Source organism: Vulpes vulpes, chromosome 5 (genome assembly GCF_048418805.1).
Source record: "Vulpes vulpes isolate BD-2025 chromosome 5, VulVul3, whole genome shotgun sequence".
NCBI lineage: Eukaryota > Metazoa > Chordata > Mammalia > Carnivora > Canidae > Vulpes > Vulpes vulpes.
Window position 1 is genome coordinate 111,617,189 of NC_132784.1, and position 19,612 is coordinate 111,636,800.

General features: G+C 61.0%; 2 protein-coding genes across 8 annotated transcripts in view; one reads left to right on the forward strand and one right to left on the reverse strand.

Moving 5' to 3' along the window:
- Positions 1–491: 491 nt before the first annotated feature.
- Positions 492–19,612, reverse strand: part of LOC112914300 (carboxyl-terminal PDZ ligand of neuronal nitric oxide synthase protein-like) — a 279,569-nt gene continuing 260,448 nt past the window's right edge. For 6 of the 7 annotated variants that reach the window (XM_072759617.1, XM_025991247.2, XM_072759615.1 and 3 more), the window contains 4 exons: positions 19,094–19,259; positions 17,463–17,615; positions 4,433–4,730; positions 492–3,799 (listed from right to left, as the gene is read on the reverse strand). In XM_072759617.1, the coding sequence (XP_072615718.1) occupies positions 3,331–3,799; positions 4,433–4,730; positions 17,463–17,615; positions 19,094–19,259 (1,086 nt within the window). In that variant the 3' untranslated portion in view covers positions 492–3,330. Of the gene's footprint in view, positions 3,800–4,432; positions 4,731–7,527; positions 7,944–17,462; positions 17,616–19,093; positions 19,260–19,612 lie in introns of those variants that run through there. The other variant, XM_025991248.2, reaches the window with a different exon arrangement.
- On the forward strand, positions 9,016–11,238 carry SPATA46 (spermatogenesis associated 46). Its single transcript, XM_072757404.1, has 2 exons — positions 9,016–9,430; positions 10,496–11,238. The coding sequence occupies exons 1-2, from the start codon at positions 9,328–9,330 to the stop codon at positions 11,230–11,232; spliced, it is 840 nt and encodes a 279-aa protein (XP_072613505.1). The 5' UTR covers positions 9,016–9,327; the 3' UTR covers positions 11,233–11,238.

Here is a 19,612-nt window from a genome sequence, read left to right on the forward strand (position 1 = left end):
ATTCTCAGCCTGAGTCCCCAGGCTCGATGCCGACCTGGCCTCCAAGCCACACGCTCTCAATAAGCAAGCGTCAGGGTTGCTGCAGTGTGTGGGGTGCAGGGGTCGGGGGGCACCTCCATCAGCAGCTCCTGTCCCTCTGGAGGCGGCCTGTGTGCCCAGGGGTGGAAGAGGATGCCAGACCCAGGGTGAGTCGCTGCCTCTAGTTCCATCCAGTGGCCCACTTGCGTTTCCTCCCGAGGAGGAGGAGGCTGACGTCACGCGGCCCCTGAAACAGCCACAGGTCAGGCTGGAAGAGGGACACACAGTGGGGAGCTGGCTGCTTAGGGGGACAAATGAAGGCACAACCCGAGATCAGTTCCCCCAGGGGCCTCCGGTGGGGGTCCGCGGGCAGTGCCCACCCACCTCACGCTTCCCCACTCCAAACCCAGCGTGCCGACGCCCTCCACCCAACGAGTCACTTCCCGTCGGTCAGGAGAAACCAAGCCGGCAAGAACCAAACCGGATCGTTTTATTCCGTGGCTTCCCTCTACCAGAACACTACTAACAATATAAATATAAAATCTCTAGAAAATGCTCCGATCCGTCCTCTTCCTCTCCCAGACTGGGGCCAACCCGTCCATTCCTTCAAAGTCGATCAGATGCGGGTTTGTCTCCACGCCGCCCACATACGCGACACAGGTGCCTCTGGCTCCTGCAGGGGGACGTGCCTGCCCCCTGGCAGGTTCTGGAAGCTCACTTGCGACTCATCAGGGGAAGCTACGCGCTGCCTACGGGGTTCCAGCGGGCTTGGGGGTAACGGGGAGAGAACAGACTCCGTGCTCCCAGCTGCTTCACGTAGATCCAGGAGGCAGGGACCTCGCTTCTCCTTAGCCTGCTCGTGTTGACTGGGCCACCCAGAGGCCAAGCCCCCGGAGATGCTGGGCTCAGTGTGAGGGGGGTGGGTGCGTGAACGGGGGGTGGGGGCTGCTGCCCTGTGACCCCAGGGAGGTCAAGCCGTGGTGGCAAACGCCAGAAGCCAGGCGGGGGGGCAGGACAGACAACCGGCCTGAGGTGGTCGTCGCTGCTGCGGGGCGGGGAGGCATGCTCAGCCCCGCTCCAGGCGCTATCCGCTACCCGCAGCATCTAGCTGCATCCGCTACGTGCTATCAGCCTCCACAGCATCTAGCACCAGACTTCAGCTTGAGCCCCACTCCCCTGGGCTGGGTGGGGGGAGCATCACCCCCTACGGAGGATGCTGGCAGCAGGGAGATCATGCAGAGGCCAGAGGCTGCAGCAGGGTCCCGCAGGCCCCGTGTGGTGTCAGACACCATCTGAGGCACTCCAGTGTCACCCCAGCCACGGGCCTGAGACTGCCTGGGGCCCCCGTGCTGACCCTTAGTCTGAGGGCCGGGACCTCAGCAGTGGCTGGATGCGGCGCAGAGGGCAGGGCGCAAAGCCAGCCTGGGCCCGCGGGCCGTGTCCAAGCTCCCTGCATCACCTGGCCGGGGCCACCCTGAGCTCAGGGGGAGCAGCTCTTGGAGGGCAAGGCTCTGCTCGATGTCCCGCCAGAGAAGGGAACCGGGCTTCCAGCACCGGAGTTCACGGGGAACCCCACCAGCTCCTGGCTACAGCTTCAGATTCTCGGCCCCCACCCCCAGCTCTGCGTGTGGTACGACACTCCAAGCCCCGTGGGGAACTCATGGGATCCCAGACGCCAGTCCCAGGAACTGAGCCCCGGGGTGGGATATCCCGTGGTCCTCGTGCCCTTGAGGTCAGGCGAGACCTAGACCTTCAGTGACTGCCCTGCCCACTGTGCCCCAGCCTGCAGGGTGCCTGGCAAGCTCAGCCTCTCCTGGGGAAGGGATGCAAGGCCTTGCTGTGGGCACGTGCAGGAGCCTTGCTTTCGGGAGCAACGGAAGACAGGCTGCAGGACGGGGTAGATGGGGCGGATGGGGCGGATGGGGCGAGGTGGGCGAGGTGGAGTGGCTGCAGGCACAGGAGGGTGGGGCAGGCGGCTGGCACCCTGAAGATCCCACCCACCCTCCACCAGGCTCCCCGGTCTGTGGGACCTAGCGTGGAGATGTCACACGGCAAAGGTCGGGGGTGGGATGCAGCGGGCAGGGTCGGGGTCAGGGGAGCCGACTGATGGACAAGAGAGAGGCTGCAGGAAGCCCGTGAGGAAGATGGCCCAGCAGCCGGCCACGGCTTGATGTGCCGCGCCGGCCTTCTCCCAGGGAGCCAGCCACCCTGTTCAACAAAAGGGATGCTTTCTTCTTGCTGCAAAGGCCCCCAGGGTTGGGATCACCCCCCGACAGGGTCTCCCGGCCACAGGAAGACAGCACGACAGGACCCCTGGTGGGAGAGAGGAACATAAAAGTGGGTTAACCCAGGAGGGCAAGAAGCCGCCGGGGTCGGATGCTCTGCTCAGGCCCTGACATGGATCCCAAAGGCAGGGGTGCAGGGAAGACCGTGCAGCATCGGGGCGAGGGGAAGGCAGGGCGGAGGCCCCCCTAAGGGAGACCCTGGCGACTTCCTGAGAGGTCACTTGCCCACGGCTCCTGGCACACTCCAGCCTCACATTCGTCACATCGGCCCTGGCTCTTATCACCCCCGGGCCCCAGATCTGCATCACTGCAGGGGGTGGGGAGGTCCCTGAAAGCTGCTCTGACCCCCAGTGGCGGCTCTGTCTTCATCCTGCGTCCTCCATGACTTCTGCTCAGGGTTCTCTGGGGGCCAGCTCCCCCCCACCCCCCCAGCGAGATCGTACTCTGCTCCGCGGCTGCCTCCGGGGCCTGCCCAGCCCTGTCTGCGCGCACCAAGGGGCGCCCTGGCTTCCCTTCTGCGCGGGGAGCCCACAGGTGGCCGATCCTATCAATGTTCCCCCGCAGCCCCTCGCCTCCTCGGTGCCTGGCTTTGTACCCTGCTCCTGCGGGGCTCGGCGTGTCCCCCACACTGGCCAGAAGGGAAGAACCCCGGGAAGCCCTGGCAACAAGCTGCCTCCGGGTCTCCGGCCTGGCATCTCCTCCAGCCCACACCCGAAGGACAGAGACAAGGCGACAACCCGGGGCCTCCGCGGCCTTGGGGCCAAGAGGGACGGTGGCCGGGCTGCTCTCAGGCTGCTCTTAGGGTGCGCGGCTTTCCAGGTCTGGGCCCATCATCAGCCAAACCCACCACTCCCCGGCCAGCGGATCCCCCAACCCGGGTCAGAAGCAATGGACCTGCGCACAGGGAGGATGGCTCTCTGCTCATCTCTGCATAAGGGGGCAAAGGTCGGGCAGGGCGGGGCAGGACCGAGGGGTCCCAGGGACCAGTCGGCAGCGGGGAGGGGGTGCTCGGTGGGAAGAAGAGGCCCTACTCAAAGGAGAGCAGGTCTGGGTGGGGGCCCTCATTGTCAAGGCTGGAGGTCCGTGCCCGAGGAGCACCGGCCCCCGGGGGCTCGGCTAGGTGGAGGGGGCTCAGGCTGAGTTTGAGGCCGTTCCTCTCGAGGAGCCCCGGGGAGGAGGCCCTCCTGCACTCGGTCGTCTTCAGCCTGGGCTCCTCCTGGCTGTCCTGGTGGATGAGGTCGGGCACCGACAGCGAAACCTCTCCATTGGGCAGGGCCTCGCCCCCACCCGCCGTTTCCACGGGGGCCTCCGGCGGGGCGGCGGGCAGCGTATCCCGGGGCTGCCCAGGAGCCAGCTCGGTCCCATACTCCAGACTGCTCAGGACGGGCTGCGACGAGATGAGCATGTCTTGCGTGGTCTTCAGGGCCCGCGGGGTTCGCTTCCTGGCGGTGGGAGGCGGAGGATCCAGCCGAGGGAATGCGTCTTGCTGGGCGCACCTGTGGGGTTGACGACCAGGGGCAGGTGCACTTTAGGGACGGCGACACCCCAGCTGCTGCACGACGGCTCCCCACCGGCCAGCGCTTTCCTTTCCTCCTCAGTTTGGGGTGTGGGTCGTGACAGTTGGAGCATTGCTGGCTTTGGCCTGGCACCCCCCACCCACCCTGCTCAGTGTGACAGCAGCAAAGCGCTGCCTCTGGGCCCCCTGGGGGCTGCGTCACATCAGAAGCTCTGCAGGGGGCCCCGAGGAGGACCCTGCCGGCCCAGGGCACGGTAGGTGTTTAAAACAAGGCAGGCTTCTCCCTCCCCTGCCCCTCGCGGCCCCCCGGACCCCCACCGTCCTCCACTACCACCCGCGGTGCAGAGGCCCGGGGGTGTGGCTGGGTGTTGGAATCCACCTGGGGGAGCTTCGGGCAATGCCTGGGTTCAAATCCAGCTCTGCCCAGTAGGAACCTCGTCACCCGAAGCTCCCCACGTCACCCCTTCCAAAGCTGGTTCTGTGCAAACGAAAAAAACCACCCGATGGCCCCAGGGGTCAGGTGGGCGAGCCGGGGGGCCGCGGGGATAGGGTGGCAGCTGGTGACCAGCCCCGGTGCGTCCCCAAGCTCCCCGAGCACACCCGCCGCGCTCACCTGTCCTCGTCCCCCGCAGCCCCGCCGGCCAGCCGGGCCCCCGCCGTCCTGTTGATCTCCATGGCGCCTGCCCCGTCCAGGCCCGAGGGCTCCTTCCTCCGCAGGAAGTCGTTAACTCTGGCCCCCACAGCTCTGCCCAGGTTCCTGAGGTGCTGGCTGCCACCCACCCGGGGCCCCGGCCCGCCGGGCTCCATGGGCCCCGGGGCAGCCACCAGCCTGGACGGGTGGGGGAAGGAGCAGCCGGGCTGCAGCCTGGGAGCATGGGCCGCGTTCAGGTTCTCGAACATGCCGTGGTCCACTGCAAGCAGAGGGGAAGGCGACGGGGTGAGCCGGGCAAGTCCCTCTGCGTCCGCCCCTCACCCACCCCCACCCCACCCTGCCCCGGTCACTGCCCCAGGCCTTGGACGAGCATCCAGAAAGCAGCAGGGACAGTCCTGACCTGTCCAATCTGGTTTCCCCACCTGGATGGGCGGTGGGACCGGGAGTTTGGGTTCTGTGCCGGAACGGGTGGCCAGCTCTAGCCATAAACCCCGTTCTCCTTCTACACCTGCCTCCTTGACTCAGGGCTTAATCCCTTCACCTGGGGTCACCACACCCCGAGGACAGAACGGTGAAGGAGTGACCCACCGCGTGTGTGCACTGCCGTGACCACCACTGAGCTGTCCCCAGCCCTGGGACAGAAGCTGGGGAAGGGGGGCAAGACGAGTATGAGGCTGGGGCTGGACACTCCCCACTGGAGGCCACTTGGAGCGCACGTTTTCTCTGCGGGAGGAGGGGCTGCTGCGGCCGAGAGCCGCTAATCAGGGGCTCAGGGCCCGCTCACACTGAATCTGTATGAACTGGGTGCCAAGGGAGCAGGAGGCACCTGAAATCGCTGTGGTTACACCCTAGGAGATGGGCCACGGGAGGAATCCTATTTACCCACGAGGAAGGTGGGGCTCAGAGTAAGAAGTGCCTGCCTGGCCTGGGGTCACGGGCCGATTATGGGTGGGCTGAACGAGAACTCTGGTCCTCTCACCCCTTCCACTACTGGGATGTCTGCCCAGGATCACAGAGCGGCTGCACGAACGCGCCTCCCTGACGGCCCTTCTCTTGGGATCTTCCATGTGAAAGGCTAAAGGGGCCGCAGGTAGACCCGCTGGGTTGTCTACACTGGCAGGGCAAAGGCCATGTCGCATTCACCTTCGTATCTCTCACAGCTAGCCTGGGGCTGGTATACAGTAGGTGCTCACGAAACATCCTGACTTGACCCTCCAGACCCCATCTGGCAGATGGAGGATGGTGGAGGCCGAGACCACAGCTCCAAGGTCCCTAACTGGAACGACTGGAGCAGAGGGCTCGACACTGCACCGTCCACACACCGGCACGGGGGGCGGGAGGGGGGGTACCCTCCACCACCTGGAACCTGGAGGTCAGGCTCAGTCCCGGAAGCAGCCAGCTCCACGCTGGGGCCTTGGGAGCACGCGTGAGGTGTCTGTCCCTACCAACCATCCCCGATAGTCCGTCAGTCTGGGGGAAGGAGAGGTCACGCTCATCGCCACCTGTTCTCTGTCCACAGCCCACACACCGGTCACGCTGAGCCTTCCCAAGGGGGAGGGAGGTTGGAGGGCTGCTGCTGCTTCCGCTGGGCTTTGCACAGAGTAGCTGTCTCCGCCCTGCATTGCCGAGCCCCGGGCCCGGGGGGTGGGGGGCATTTCCCTTTGCTGTGGTTTCCACAGATCCCTTCTGCATCAACTAGCTAGAGAGGCTTTAGGCTGGGGCAGGAAGCTGTGGGGAGAGTGGCTGCACCACCCCACACAGGGCTGCGGGTCTGGGGAACGTGCCTCAGCCGGGGGGCCGTGCTAGGGAGGGCACAGGTGCGGCCACACCAGGCTAGCGGGAGTTCCAGCCCGGCCCACAGCGGGGTCCCCGGCTCCTCACTTTCCCAAGAGCCCGCTTCTGCATACCCACCCCATCTACATCCCGTATCCCTTCCGGTTGCTCTTTGATCATAAAAATCTGTGAAGCTGCAGAGAGGCCCTCGGAAACAAAAGCATTTAAAATCTTTTTTCCCCCCAGACTGGCAATTATTTGGGCCACCATGAAACGAGGGCAAATGTTCAAAAGGAGGTTCACTGGGGCAAGGGCAGGGCCCGCACTGCTTCCTGGCTCAGATACTTCCACGGGGGTCTCCTTATTGGTTGAAGGTGGATCTGCAGCGCAGACGTGCTCGATCCGGAGGGTGTAAGCACCAAAAACACCTAAGTGACTGGTAAATTGTGAGCTCCTCTTATTTTGAAAACGTATTCTAATAAACAGAAGTAACGTCTGCATTACGCACCACGGTAGATTCCCCGGGGTCCTGCGCTCTGTCCTTCAGAACGTACAGGCTGAAGTCTCACGTAATTTATTTATTTATTATTATTATTTTTTTAGTCTCACATAATTTATTATTATTTTTTTAGTCTCACGTAATTTATTTATTATTATTCTTTTTTTAGTCTCACGTAATTTATTTATTACTATTTTTTTAGTCTCACGTAATTTAAAGCTAGCCCGGCCTAGGCTCCCGTTACGAGTCCCTCAGTCTTCTGGGCAAACACACCTCGTCTAGATAATTAAACGGTGAGCTCCTAGGGGGGGATGCAGCATCTCTGGAGATTTTTACTTTCTGCAGTGCTCAGCACAGGGCCAGCACGAGAGGCAGCTTTCAATACGTTGGCTCGGCTTCATAGAAATGCTTAAAAGCGTCAAGCTTTGACCACGTTAGGGGCAGACGGTGTAGAGAAAGGGTCCCCAAGCCTTTTTCCATTTACAAAAGCCCCTCATAGCCCCGTCTCCCGAGGTCAGTCCGGGAGCAGCTTGCTCGTCTCTCTTCACCTCCTCACCTGAAGCAGGTGCCCCGGGCCCCTTCCCGGCTCATGGTACTCATGGCCCCCACACTCTGCCCCTTGCACTAGAGAAGTGGTGGTTCAGAACACGGTGGCGATGATGGGAGGAAAAACGATGACATCCCCACCGGGTGGCCCGCCCAGCAGCACCCCCGACATGCACACATCCAAGCAGAGCAAAGCATCTGTGCCGTTTAGTCATCCGTAAGAAAGACGGTCTCTTACCTGTCCGAGAAAGGGGCTCGGAAAGCAGGTGGAAAACAAACGAGAGAGAGAGAAAGACATTTTATGTAGTGACTGACCACTTGGGGAGTGTCACCTCCTGCCTGGGCCACCAGCAACAACGACATGCAAGACAGAAGCCTGGTTCCCAAGAATAGAACCAACCCCGGACAACCAGGTTCCCATGAACTTTTCAATAACTAGACCCAAAGAGTCATGCTTTTAAAAAACTCAACAAGCAGGCGCCGACACAGCTTCCCAGGTGTTCCCCCAATATCTTGAGGCCCCGCTAGAGAAAATCTGAACAGCTGGCAGTGGGAAGAATTTAATGACCCCCGGCAGGGGGGGAATACAAAATCTTCCTAAACCCGCGTGCATCGCTCATTACTGTCTTGTCCCGGTTAAGCACAAAAATCACCAGGTTTTAGAGCAGGAAGACGTCCCCCATTCCAACTAGCTTAACAAAATAGGAAACCATGGCGGCGGGGGGTGGAAAGGGGGGTGGCCTAACTGCGCAGGGCCAACGACAGGGCAGGGGCTCTCCAACCCCCAGGACCCCACGGTCTTTCTCTGCACCACAAGGGCCGAATCAAGTCCCAGTACCGTCAACGTCCACGGTGTCAGTTACATTCCAGCTCATTCTAAGCTTCCAAACCAGGCTCGGGGGGAGGCCCACAAGGGGATGAGGTTCTCCATACTGTGGATCTCGAGCACCAACAGGAGGACGACGCTGGGCTCTCACACGCAGCCCGTCACTCACGCATCCACAGGCTGCAAGAGGCGGGCCAGGCCACCTCTTCCCATGCAGCACAAGCACACACGCATTGAGATCCCAGGTGCCCTAGGTGCCCAGTGTGCACGTGTCGCGATGATCTAGAGCGGGACCTCGCTCCAGAGTGGCACGGTCACCTTTCACCTTTGCTCCGCAGCCCTCCTAGGGTGCTAGGGCGTCACAGGACAGAAGCCAAGCAGAGACAAGAGGCAGTCTTGCCGCTCTGGCGTTCAGTCTCCCCAGCAAACGGCTTCTAAGGAGCAAAATGGTGCGGGGTGAGCTCCCCATTTGTGTGTTTTAGTCATTTGCTAAAAAATAGCACCGACCATTTAAAACATTATCAGGTCCCTACTCTTAGGAAGAACTCACTGAAGTCATTTAGCACAAAGGGACATGACGCCTGCAACTTACCTTCGAATGGCTCAGAAAACGACGTATGGGGCAGACGGAGGGAAACGCTAAAGCAAATGGGGTAAGATGTTAACGAGAGGAAAGCCGGGATGCAGAACGCAGGGGTGTTCTCTGTATGAATTTTAGCGCTGCGACTTTTTGTGACTTTGCAACGATTTCCAAAGAAAATGTGAAAATTACACCCCAAGCTTTTAAAAAACAGAAAGAACAAAACCATCTGATGATGGCAGAGGGTAGGCGGATGAAGGTGAAGCAATGCAAGACGTTTATTCCAGGAGGACAGGGGTCCCCAGAGTGGGGGTGGGGGGGAATGATGGCAAGGACATAAAAATGACAGCAAAGATCAATGGGGCGGGGTCAGCGGGTTACATCGCCGTCACGCCTCGGCCACATGCTCCCTCCTCGCTGGGTATTCCAATGAGGAAAAGGACAAGTTGGAAAACAAAAATCTTTACAAAGTTTAAGAGACTACATCTGTCTTTGCAAAAGGGATGGCCTGGCCAGCGAGTGGAATCCTGTGACCTTGTGATGTCAGCTGCGCTCAGAATGTTCGTCTGGACAACCCAAACCAGCCTCTTGGGAGCCGATGTGCGATCTCCACACCCTACGGTAGTCAGAACATGGAGAACTTCTCACTCCTCAGCATTTCTGGACCTCGAATCTCCTCCTCAGCCCTGAGCGCTTTTCCTGACATTATGTCCTCACGTGCCACCAGCTTGCCAGGTAAACACTGGTGCCACTAGGGCCACAAAAGTGTGGGGTTTTTTTGGAAGGCTTTTAATTGCGTACTCTACGAGATCACGTTGCAGGACTATGATTTAGTGAGAAAGTCAAATTACACATGGGGAGAAAATAATTTTTCAAAATGCTGTGTTCATGGTAAGTAGTTCCTAGTGCATTATTCACTTCTGGCAAGGGAAGGACGGGGGCGGAAAACACTTGCTATCAAGCCCCCCCCTCCACTCTAGACTTTCGGGTGGCCGTCTATGTAGGGCAGGTGCGGGCATCCCCTGGGAGCCCGTTAAAATGCAGGATCTCGGGCTGCCCCTGACCCGCACCCCCTCGGACCTGCCCAACCAGAACCTACATGTGTAACAAGATTGCCAGCTGGTTTCTGGAGAAGTGTACACATTAGAGCTTGAGGAGGCCGCTCTGTGGAGGAGCTGGCTCTCCTGAACACACATGTGCCCACACAGGGGACCCTCACACAGTCATTTGCCAAGCTCGGTGCTGGCAATGCCCTGGGGTCTGAAGCAAGCTGGCTGTCAAGCATTAGCAGTCATCGGGGTGTTGCACGCGGCTAGGGTCCCCTGAACGCTCCCTGGCTCTGGGTGGGAGACGTTTCAATGGGAGAAACTGGCCCCTCATCCCCCAAGGGGCCACGGAACGTAGCTGCGTGGTCCATGACTAGACTCCCTCCCATGGACCCCAGAGGCTGGAATGCAGGCAGACAGACAGACAGACACACACACACAGAGCAAACGGCAGGAAGGTCAAGGGAAGGATGGGCCCGGCAGAAAGGGGTCATGTGGTCCGCCTCTGAAAGTCTCCCTTGGAGAGAATCCCCCCCAGACCGCTGGGCGAATGCCCCCCTGGAACTCCCCGGCTCGCCATCCAGAATAGTTCTGCTTATCTGTGTGCAAAAGAGGCTCTGTTCTTCGGCTTTGCATGGTCACAAAGTCCCAAGGTAGAGCCTGTAGGTATGTTGGCGGGGACGGGGAGGGGGGGCGCTAAGAAGAGGACCCCCAACCGCGCTTGGCTCACTGGAGCGTTTCTTCCATAACCCAGACACTGCAAAGAGCGCACCAACCCCCGAGGCGTCCAGCGCGGCTCAGGCCCTGCCAGCCCGGTACCACGGCAGCGTGCTCCGGCACGGGGTGCAGAACACGCTCTCCTCTCCAGGTGAGGCCTCCTCTGCCCCGGGGGGCGGGGGGCACGTGGGAGAAGCTGGGGGGCCAGGGGCTGCCCCATGCTCACACCCAACCCTTTCCTCTGCAGACTGCATTTTGGGGGACTCCCAGAACGGGGAGCAGCTGAGGCGGAACTGCACCATCTACCGGCCCTGGTTCTCCCCTTACAGCTACTTCGTCTGCACAGACCAGGAGAGCCACCTGGAGGCCTACAGCTTCGCAGAGGTGCAGCGGGACGAGGGCAGGGGCGACAGCTGCAGCCCCGAGGACCTGGCTGAGAGCATCTGCTCGTCCTCTTCCTCCCCAGAGAACACCTGCCCCCGAGAGGCCAGCCAGAAATCCAGGCACGGCCTGGACCCTGCTGACCACATCACATCCCAGGACATCCTCACGGCCTCCAAGTGGCACCCGGCCCAGCAGAGTGGCTACAAGTGCGCGGCCTGCTGCCGCATGTACCCCACTCTGCACTCCCTCAAGAGTCACATAAAGGGGGGCTTCAGGGAGGGCTTCAGCTGCAAGGTGTACTACCGCAAGCTCAAAACCCTCTGGGGCAAGGAGCAGAAGGCCCGGCTGGGGGACAGGCTGTCCTCGGGCAGCTGCCAGGCTCTCAAGTAGCCCCGCCGGGGGGCTGGGGTGGCTGCCTTGTCGTGGACCCCTCAGGGAAACGGGGTGGAGCCTTCTCCAGAGAGACATCAATAAACCAAAGTTAGTCACAGCCGCTGTCAAGTCTGAGGTCACCCCAGCCCCCCCGGTCCCTGCCCGGTCCCCGGGGTCCCATCCCCTGCCCCATTGGCTGGCGGTTGCTGAGCAACCCCAGGCCCAGCCGCCCGGCCCTCCGGCCTCCCCTGTCCCTCTCCCTGCTTGAGTTCGAGAACATCCTCCATGGGGGGGGGGGCTTCCAAAGTGGGGGCGCCCAGCTCAGCGGCGTCAGTATCCCCCGCCCGTTTGTTAGCAACGGAATCTCAAACCTCAGAGTCGCCGTGTTGGGAGCTCTGGGGGCAGCCCCGCAGTCTGTGCTCTGACCGGCCTTCCCAGGGGTCCCGGGCAGCTCAAGGGGCGACACCACACCTCGAGGGAGAGCTGGCAAAGGGGAAGGGAGTGAGCATTCCCCGGGCAGCATCTCTGCGCAGCGGGAAAGCTCCTTGGGGGTTAGATCTCCCCAGGGGAGGGCGGGCAGGACCACGGGCCCCTGCAGAAAGGGGGCCCATGGCTGTGGCCAGGCCTGTCCCCACCACGTGCACCACAACCCCTCCCCCGGAAGGGGCACACAGGCCCAAACGCGACCCACCTGCTCCGGCCCAGGGGCACCTTTACCTGGCCATGTTGTCCTGTCAAAATAGGCAGGTAAACGCGTGTAAGCACTGCTTCCCGTTACTCAAGGCTCCAGCAGGCAGCCCGACATTCACCCCACTTCTGAGAAGCCTCACTACCCATGCCCACCCAGAAGCACAGGTGAGCATCAGGGATGCTGTCTTACCCATTATGTGGTTAAAAAAAAAAGCTGAATGCTTAATGGTCTGTTTTTATATTTTTAGTCTAGTGTCCCCCCCCCCCGCCAACCCCGTGGGCCCTCTCACGCAGTGGGGCATCTCCTATCGGGAGCCCTGGCACCAACCCTCCCCCCGCTGGCTGGCCAGCAGGTTGGGGTGGAGGATCTCCCTGTTGTCCCGCCAGGGGTCCCATAGTAAGTCCTCTGCCTTCTGGTTTAGCAGAGCTGCTTCTACTTATCCCTGTCCGGCTAAAATATCATTTGTGGTTCTTTTGGGAGAGGCTGGGCTCAAATCCTAGGATACCCCAGGCCGTGAGAATATTCCCCACCCCTTCTCCCCCCACCCTCTCCCGACCCAGCCAGGGTCTCAGAGTGTCCTGGAACGATGGGCTCCAAGGTCCTGGCTTGTCTGTGCAGGGGTGGGTGGACTCTCTAGGTAGCCCTGATGTCACTCCCTGGACCCCCCAGGGGAGGGAGCACAGGAGTCCTCGCTCTGACTTTCCATCTCCCCAAATGGAAAAGCCACCAAAGCCCTTGAAGACCTCCGGTGACATGCATCACTTTGCATGTGTATCGAGGGAGTACAAGGAGGGGCTCCCATGGGGGCCTCAGGGCCTTCCCTTGGCCCGTGGGAGAATCAGGAGAGGAACTGGCTCCTGCCCAGCACCCCCCGGCCCCCCCCCCCCCCGGTCTGCCGGCCCACACTCCCTTCCCCAGGTCATCTGTATCACAGGCTCAGAGCCCATTAAAAAAAAAAAAAAAGACGACAAAGCCATCCGAGAGCCAGGACTGAGCATAGGGGCCACAGCAGGTGCATGATGAGTTCAGCGTGAGGACAGGTGCTCTCTGCCTTTCACACCTTTGACAGCATCATTGAGACCCCCCAGGAACTCGGTCAGGGCAGAGTTTGGACTAGAGTTCGAGCGCACAGAAAACACACCACCTGCAAGTGCAGGGACCACACGGGTCCCCCCGCCTCCGCCCCAGCCCCCAGCCCCGCATCAATTGGGAGGTGAGCTCTCTGGTGCCCTGAGCCACGGCCAGGCGCTCTGCTGGGTGCTCATAAAACGCAACCTCACTTAGTCCTCGTGAGAGCTTCATGTGCATCTTACAGGTGAGAAGATGAGGCTTGGTCCCATCACTCGGTGAGAAAAAGGCTCAGGGTTGACCAGACCCTCCCACCCTCTTGCACACCTGGCTGGGCCCGACCCAGTAAGCGTCAGGCCCAACAAACCCTCTGCCTTCAAAAGGGCTCAAAGTTTGGGCAAAAGTAACCCGGTTTCCGTGAGGTCGGCTTTCCGAGGTCCTGGGCTTCTGTTTCTCGGACGCCCTTCCTCACCAGCATGCCTCCTCCCCTGCAATCCCCCCACCCCCCACCCCGACAGGAAAGCCAAGAGCCCACCAGCCAGGGCTCTTCTGCAGAGCTGCGGCAAAGGCACCATGATGCTTGCGGGCAGGGGTGGGGAGGAGGATGGGCGTTTCTAGAATGGGCCCGTTCAGAAGCTGACCTATTGCATGTATTTCAGATATTTAGTCAAGGGGTCAGGGAAATTTTTACCATTTAGACGATTTCGGTCGTATCTGAAAACATCTATGACGTTGCACTTTTCCAAGCACCACAAACTTGCTCATTGGCCAGAGGTGTCTGCAGTTGGGAAAGACCCGGGGTAGGGAGAGTCCGGAACGGTGGGCACAAGCTCCGTACTTGAGAGCCGTGGCACTACTGACATTTGGGGCTGGAAGGTTCTCCATTGTGGGGCGGGGGCAGATGCTGTCCTGTGCATCGTGGGATGGCTTAGCCACATCCCTGGCTCCTACCCGCTAATATCAAAAGCATCCTTCCCCTGGTTGGGACAAACCAAGAATGTCTCCAGACACTGTCGAGTGTCCCCTGGGGAAGTAAAACCATGTCTAGGGGCAGGACCACGGGATCGCCCGATTGGCAAGGCTGCTCTAGGCACCTGGCAGGTGGAGGCGCCGCCTTCCTCCCCTCTGTTTCCTCAACCCCACCCCCAAGAACTGTGCGTCGCAGAGCTGATGGCCGCTGGCTGGGGAAGCGGGGCAGAGGTGAGGGCAAGTCAGGGAGCAGGTGGGATAGAAGAAGCAAGAAGAGACCATGGAAAAGCTTTTAGAAATAAGAAAGGTTTATTTAGCAAAAGCCACTAGACTAGTGACAACATCCAGGGAGTAAGTGCACTTAACATGAACAGAATCTTTTCCCAGAGAGTTGAACCAACAGAGTTAATGACACAACAGTTGTAGAAGTAGAGGGCTCAGGGTCGGCAGGGTGGGAGGAGGCGGTGGGCAGAGGGGAAATTAAAGGAACACAAGTCCCGAATAGGAGCCGCCGGGAGAGGGGAAGCCAGGCGGGGGCTTTACAGAAGCACGGAGAGAAGCAGGGATATAAGGAGTATCGTTTTCATCCCAGTGTGCAGTCCGTCTGTCCTTGCTGGCCCTGCACCTGGGGGGCCTCACAGGCCCGGGAGTCCACCGGCCCCCCGGGGCAGGCTGAGGCTGAGGCGGGCGCCCCGCTGGTGTCCACTTGTCCTCCGCACAGGGCAGAGCAGCAGGATGAAAAAGAGGAAGCAGGAGTTGAGTGAGCAGAGCGAGAAGCAAGGAGGGAGGAGGAGAGGGTGACGTTGCTGGGAAATCAGGTCTGCGATGTTCTCTTTCCTCCCCAGTGACCGCTGACCCGTCAAGGCCCCCAGATCCATCCTGTCTCCCTTCTCCACACCCCGGCGCGCAATGCTTTGGGTCCCGCTGGGGACGATGCCGACACGCAAACCAGTGATCCGGGGAAGGCCCCCTCTGGGGGGGGGAGGCTGGGGTTGAGGCAGGTGGAGACCCCCATGGAGAATCCGAGGGCAAAGGTCCCGAATCAGTGGTCCACACGACTCGCCTCTTCAAATTCTTGAAGCCCTCTCCTAAAGCCCCCTTCTCCTGCTTTGCAAGCTTCTCTAGACCCTTCAGAAACCATCCCCCACTCGCTCCCCAAGCCCTCTCCCGCCACATTCCACAGACCCACCTGCTGGCCGCTGGCTCCACCCTCCACTCCCACCTACACGCAGAGGCTTCCAGAAGCCAGACCCTCTGCTCCCCTGAATGCTCCACATTCTACGGCTCTGAGAGGCCGCACCCAGGGGAGGGTATGGGAAGCTGGCTAGGCTCGGCCCCACCAGATCCCCGACACCCCCCCTTCATCGGTGGCTCTCACCTTCCTGGTTCCTCCTCGGGCATCTGGCCCTACTTCCCTCCGGTGGTTAACGAGAGGACACAGCAAAAGAAACCACCCCCCTCTCCAACTAAACACACGTTAGGAAAAGAACACAACTCTGCTGTCGTTCAGACGCCCCGAAGATTCACATTCGCTTCTCTGTCTCCACATCCTCTTCTCGCAGGCCCATGCGCACGTACACACCTTCCCTCCCTCACACGGGCAAACAAGCATATACGTACACATGCACGCACACACGGACACACCGCATCCTCTTCCTGCCGGGACCCTGGCGCGCCGAGGACGGCTGCCGTAAAGCTATGTATTTCCTTGCATTTGGACTTTCTAGTCTCGAAGAAATCCAGCTGCTTAAGCAAAGGGCTACGCTTCCATTTACACGGATCATAAAGCAAAGTCAGGGCTGGAGACCGCTGTGGTTTGGGTAACCCCATCCTTACCCACTAACCCTCCAAGAACACTGCCGTCTGTCTGGGTCTGTAGCTTGTCCTCCCGGGCAAAAGACTCACTTCCCGAACACGGGACCCCAGCCGTGACTCAGCTCTCTCTCGAGGCGATCTTTCAATCCACTAACAGCCACTCGTGGCCTAACTGTGGCAAAAAGGAGCTTGGGCTCCCCACCACAGTCAGCCCGCGGTACCGGGGGGGACCCCCCACCCCAGACAAGGTTCAGGTGGTCAGAGACGAGAGAATTGCACGTGGCACTTTTCACAAGGTGTGCTCGAGGCACGCACCCAGAGACGGGTCACGGGGGCGGGGACACGGCCGTGGACCCTGACCGAAGTGGCAGTGATTCTGAAGAGTGGAAAAAGTCTCAGCTACCAGCCTATGTTTGGTGTTTTGTTTGTTTTTTTGCAGTAAAAACTGACCACCGCTGCCCGGGGGGAGGGGACGGGTTGAGAGGTCAGGAGGGGAAGGTCCTACGAGAGCCTCAGCTGGCACAGCTCCCGAGGCAACACAACAGAGGAGAGGGCAGCTTCCCAGCCTCCAGGAGGATGAGCTGGGCTTGCAGGCAGGAGGGGGGCAGGCCTTCCACACTGAGAACCAGACTTAAGTGCGTGTGGCCGCCAAGGGGCCGCCCCTGACGGCTTTCCCAGCACAGGCCTGAACGACCTTCAGCTCCCCGTCCCCCTCCGAAGCAACCCTTAACATCCACCTGGAGAAACGTCCAGATTCAATTCCTCCTAAAGCTTACCAGACGTGACACATCCCAACTCCACGCTCCCGCTGAAAGCACCATCCCGTCTCTTCCCGCCCAGAGCATCCAGCCTCTATCACCACCACGGCCTAGAGAAGGAACTCCTTTCGTAAGGTCAAGGGAGGGTTAGGCAACCGGTAGCATCATCGATATCCAGACACCCAGGACCTGAGAAGGTTCCTGATGGCTTCCCTTCACCGGCAGACCTGGAGATGGGGCGGGAGGGGGTTACCGGGTATCCCAGGAGGTGCAGAGCAGAGGAGCCTGAGGAAGCAGCCCACGGGCAGCAGGTCCTTGGCAGCCTGGTGGTCCTCAGGAGGGACCCTCTCACCGAGCCAGGGGCCCTGGAAGGCCTGCCCTCCCCCCGAAGTCACAAGCAGGAGGGAGGGGTCCATTCACCTCCAGGAGTCCCAGTTCTCCCCCACTGGACCCCCACAGCCAAATCCTAATCCTTTCCTGAAGCCGCAGGCCCTCCGGGGCCCCAGGCTGGAGCCCACATGGCTCGTCCTCCCGGGTCCTCACTGCCCTCCGCCGCACGGCATCCTCGGCAGTGTGCCCGGCTGCACCCCGCAGCACCCTGGCTGCACCCCAGATGCACCCCGCGGCAGCCCGGCTGCACCCTGGCTGCACCCCGCGGCACCCTGACTGCATCCTGGCTGCACCCCGGCTGCACCCCGCAGCACCCTACACGGCGATCTCGTCGTCCAGGCTGTCGCCCAGCTCCTGCCTCTGCAGGACGTTCAGCAGGCGCGGCAGCTCCTCCTGGGACCACGAGTCGCGCTCCTCGCTCTCGTCCGTGTTGGACTCGTACTCTGAGGCGATGCCCGACTCGCGGAACTTGAGGAGCTCCAGGCCCCCCAGCAGCGGGCCCGCAGGCGGCGGCAAAAAGCGGAAGCACTCCAGCTTCACCAGGCAGTCGCGCCTACCTAGGGGGCTGCCTGCGGGGTGGGCCAGCTCACTCAGCCCAGCGCCCGGGGGCGGCGATGGCAGGTCCTCCGGCTGCGGGGTCGTGGGGTCGCAGAGCACCGGCAGGCCTCCAGAGCGGAAGGTGATCTCCAGCAGGCTGTCCTGGGAGCCCACTGGGGGCGGGGGGAGAGCAGGGCAGGCAGGTCAGCGAGGAGAGGGGGGCTGGGGAGGGGAGGAGGGGGGGGAGGAGGAAGGAGGGGGGAGAGGGGGAGGGAGGGAGGACAGAGGGGGGAAGGGAGGAGGGAGTTTGGAGGGGGAGGAGGGAGTTTGGAGGGGGGAGGATGGTGAAAGGGAGGAGGGGAGAGGGAGGAGGGGAGAGGGAGGAGGAAGGGAGGGAGGGGAGGAGGAAGGGAGGGAGGGGAGGAGGAAGGGAGGGAGGGGAGGAGGGAAGGGGAGGGGGAGGAAGAGGGGAAGGGGAGGGGAAGGGGAGGGGAAGGGGAGGGGAACGGGGAGGAGGAGGGGACGCTTGCCTGCCTAGGGTGGGGTGTGGGTGACATACCGAGGGGGACACACCAAGGGGGGAGAGCAGGGTCTCCGTCCACAGAGACCCCCTAGACGGGCTTCCAGTGCCGCCAGTGCGGCAGCTGCTCCCAATCTGAGCCTCTGTGCTGCGTTAGCAAGAGCCCAGCCCTGGCCGGACCCCACTGATCAGGACCCTCTCTGGGCTGTACTTGAGAATATTCATGTCTTAGAAAAGAGCCAGGGGACAGCCTGAGGGAACTACTGGTCTCGTAGGAAAAACATCCGTTTTGCAATCAGACCTGGGTTTGAATCTTGGCTCCACACCTGGCTGGTCCCATAACCTCGAGCCAGCGACTTCACCTGCTTGGGAGTCTGTCTGGCGTGGAGGATGGGCACAGCAACCTCTCCTGCTGCAGGGACCAGGTGAGGTCATGTCTACGAAGCTCTGTCCCGGTTTCTGGCATGGTAGGTGGCCAGTGGCTTTGCGCTGGTCCACAGCCAGCACACATTTAGAGCATGCTTGCAGGCCACGGACCATCGGGAGGAAGGCGTGCAGATGCGCTGCCTTCTAGGGCCTTCCAGTCCAGCCCAGAGGCAGCCGGGCATCTCAGCACTACCCGGCCAGGTCTTTTCTGCCTTCTCTGCTAAGTACACGACTGCTACCAGCATGTTCTATGCTACAGAGCTGCAAATACATAGTGCGGGGAGAGTAAACTCCGGGACGGTGTGAGGTCTCCCACGGAGCTCCCAGACAACGTGGGGCACAACAGGTACTAGGTATACTTCAACTGGGAAAGCCCTCGAAGGAAGAAATGGACTGCCTTGGGACGTGGAGTGTCTGAGCCCCTTTGGAGAGGAGCCTGGATGAACATGTGGCAGCGACTCCCAGGGACATTCAAGGTCAAGTGTGGACGCTAGAAGGAGCCAAGATCCTCTCTGACTCTGCCATTTCCTAATTCCACGAAGCGGATGGACGGGACAAACAGAGCCGCCTTTGTTTCCGGCTACGATACCAGGGCAGGTCCGGGGCCTCCTACGCTACCACCAAAGGCTTCAGGGAAAGGAACAGGTGTTTTCCAGAGTCCCCAGGGAGGGCGGCGAGGCTGGGCGGGGCGGAGCCCTCACTTACTGGTGTTCTGTCCTGACAGCTTCAGCTCCAGCTCCTGTACCTGCTTCACCAGCAGGGAGATGTGCTGGAGCATGTCCTTGTTCTGCAGCAGGAGCTGGTGCACGCGAGCCTGGGCCTCCAGCCGCGCCGCAGCTTCAGCAGCCAGCTGGTCCTTCAGCAAGTGAACCTGCAGGGAGGAGGGAGAGGAGACAGGACAGAGGAGAGAGGGACAGGGTGCAAACAGGAGTCACTGGGGGATGCCTGGGACCAAAGACACCTTCCGTGTTCAATTCAAGACAAAACAGCCCTTCTGGGGCAAAAGGGGCACCTGGGCTTGGAGTTGGGGAGAAGTGGCCCCAAGAAGCTGGGTCACTGGCCCTGGGGGTCTCTCTGTGTGTCCCGGGTGAGGGCTGGGTGTGTCACTCACCTACGGTGGAGCAGCGGGCAGGGGCACACCCAATGTGCTGGGGGCCCCGGGGGGAGGGGGTCTGTTCTTGGTGCGAATATTGGGTACAGAGAGAAAACACGGGGGGAGATGGG

Bases quoted from the DNA above. Each gene is read 5' to 3' on its own strand.
- SPATA46 (XM_072757404.1), top strand. From the start codon at position 9,328: ATGGAGAACTTCTCACTCCTCAGCATTTCTGGACCTCGAATCTCCTCC. The intron at 9,431-10,495 runs GTAAACACTGGT...TCCATAACCCAG, and splicing joins ACGTGCCACCAGCTTGCCAG to ACACTGCAAAGAGCGCACCA.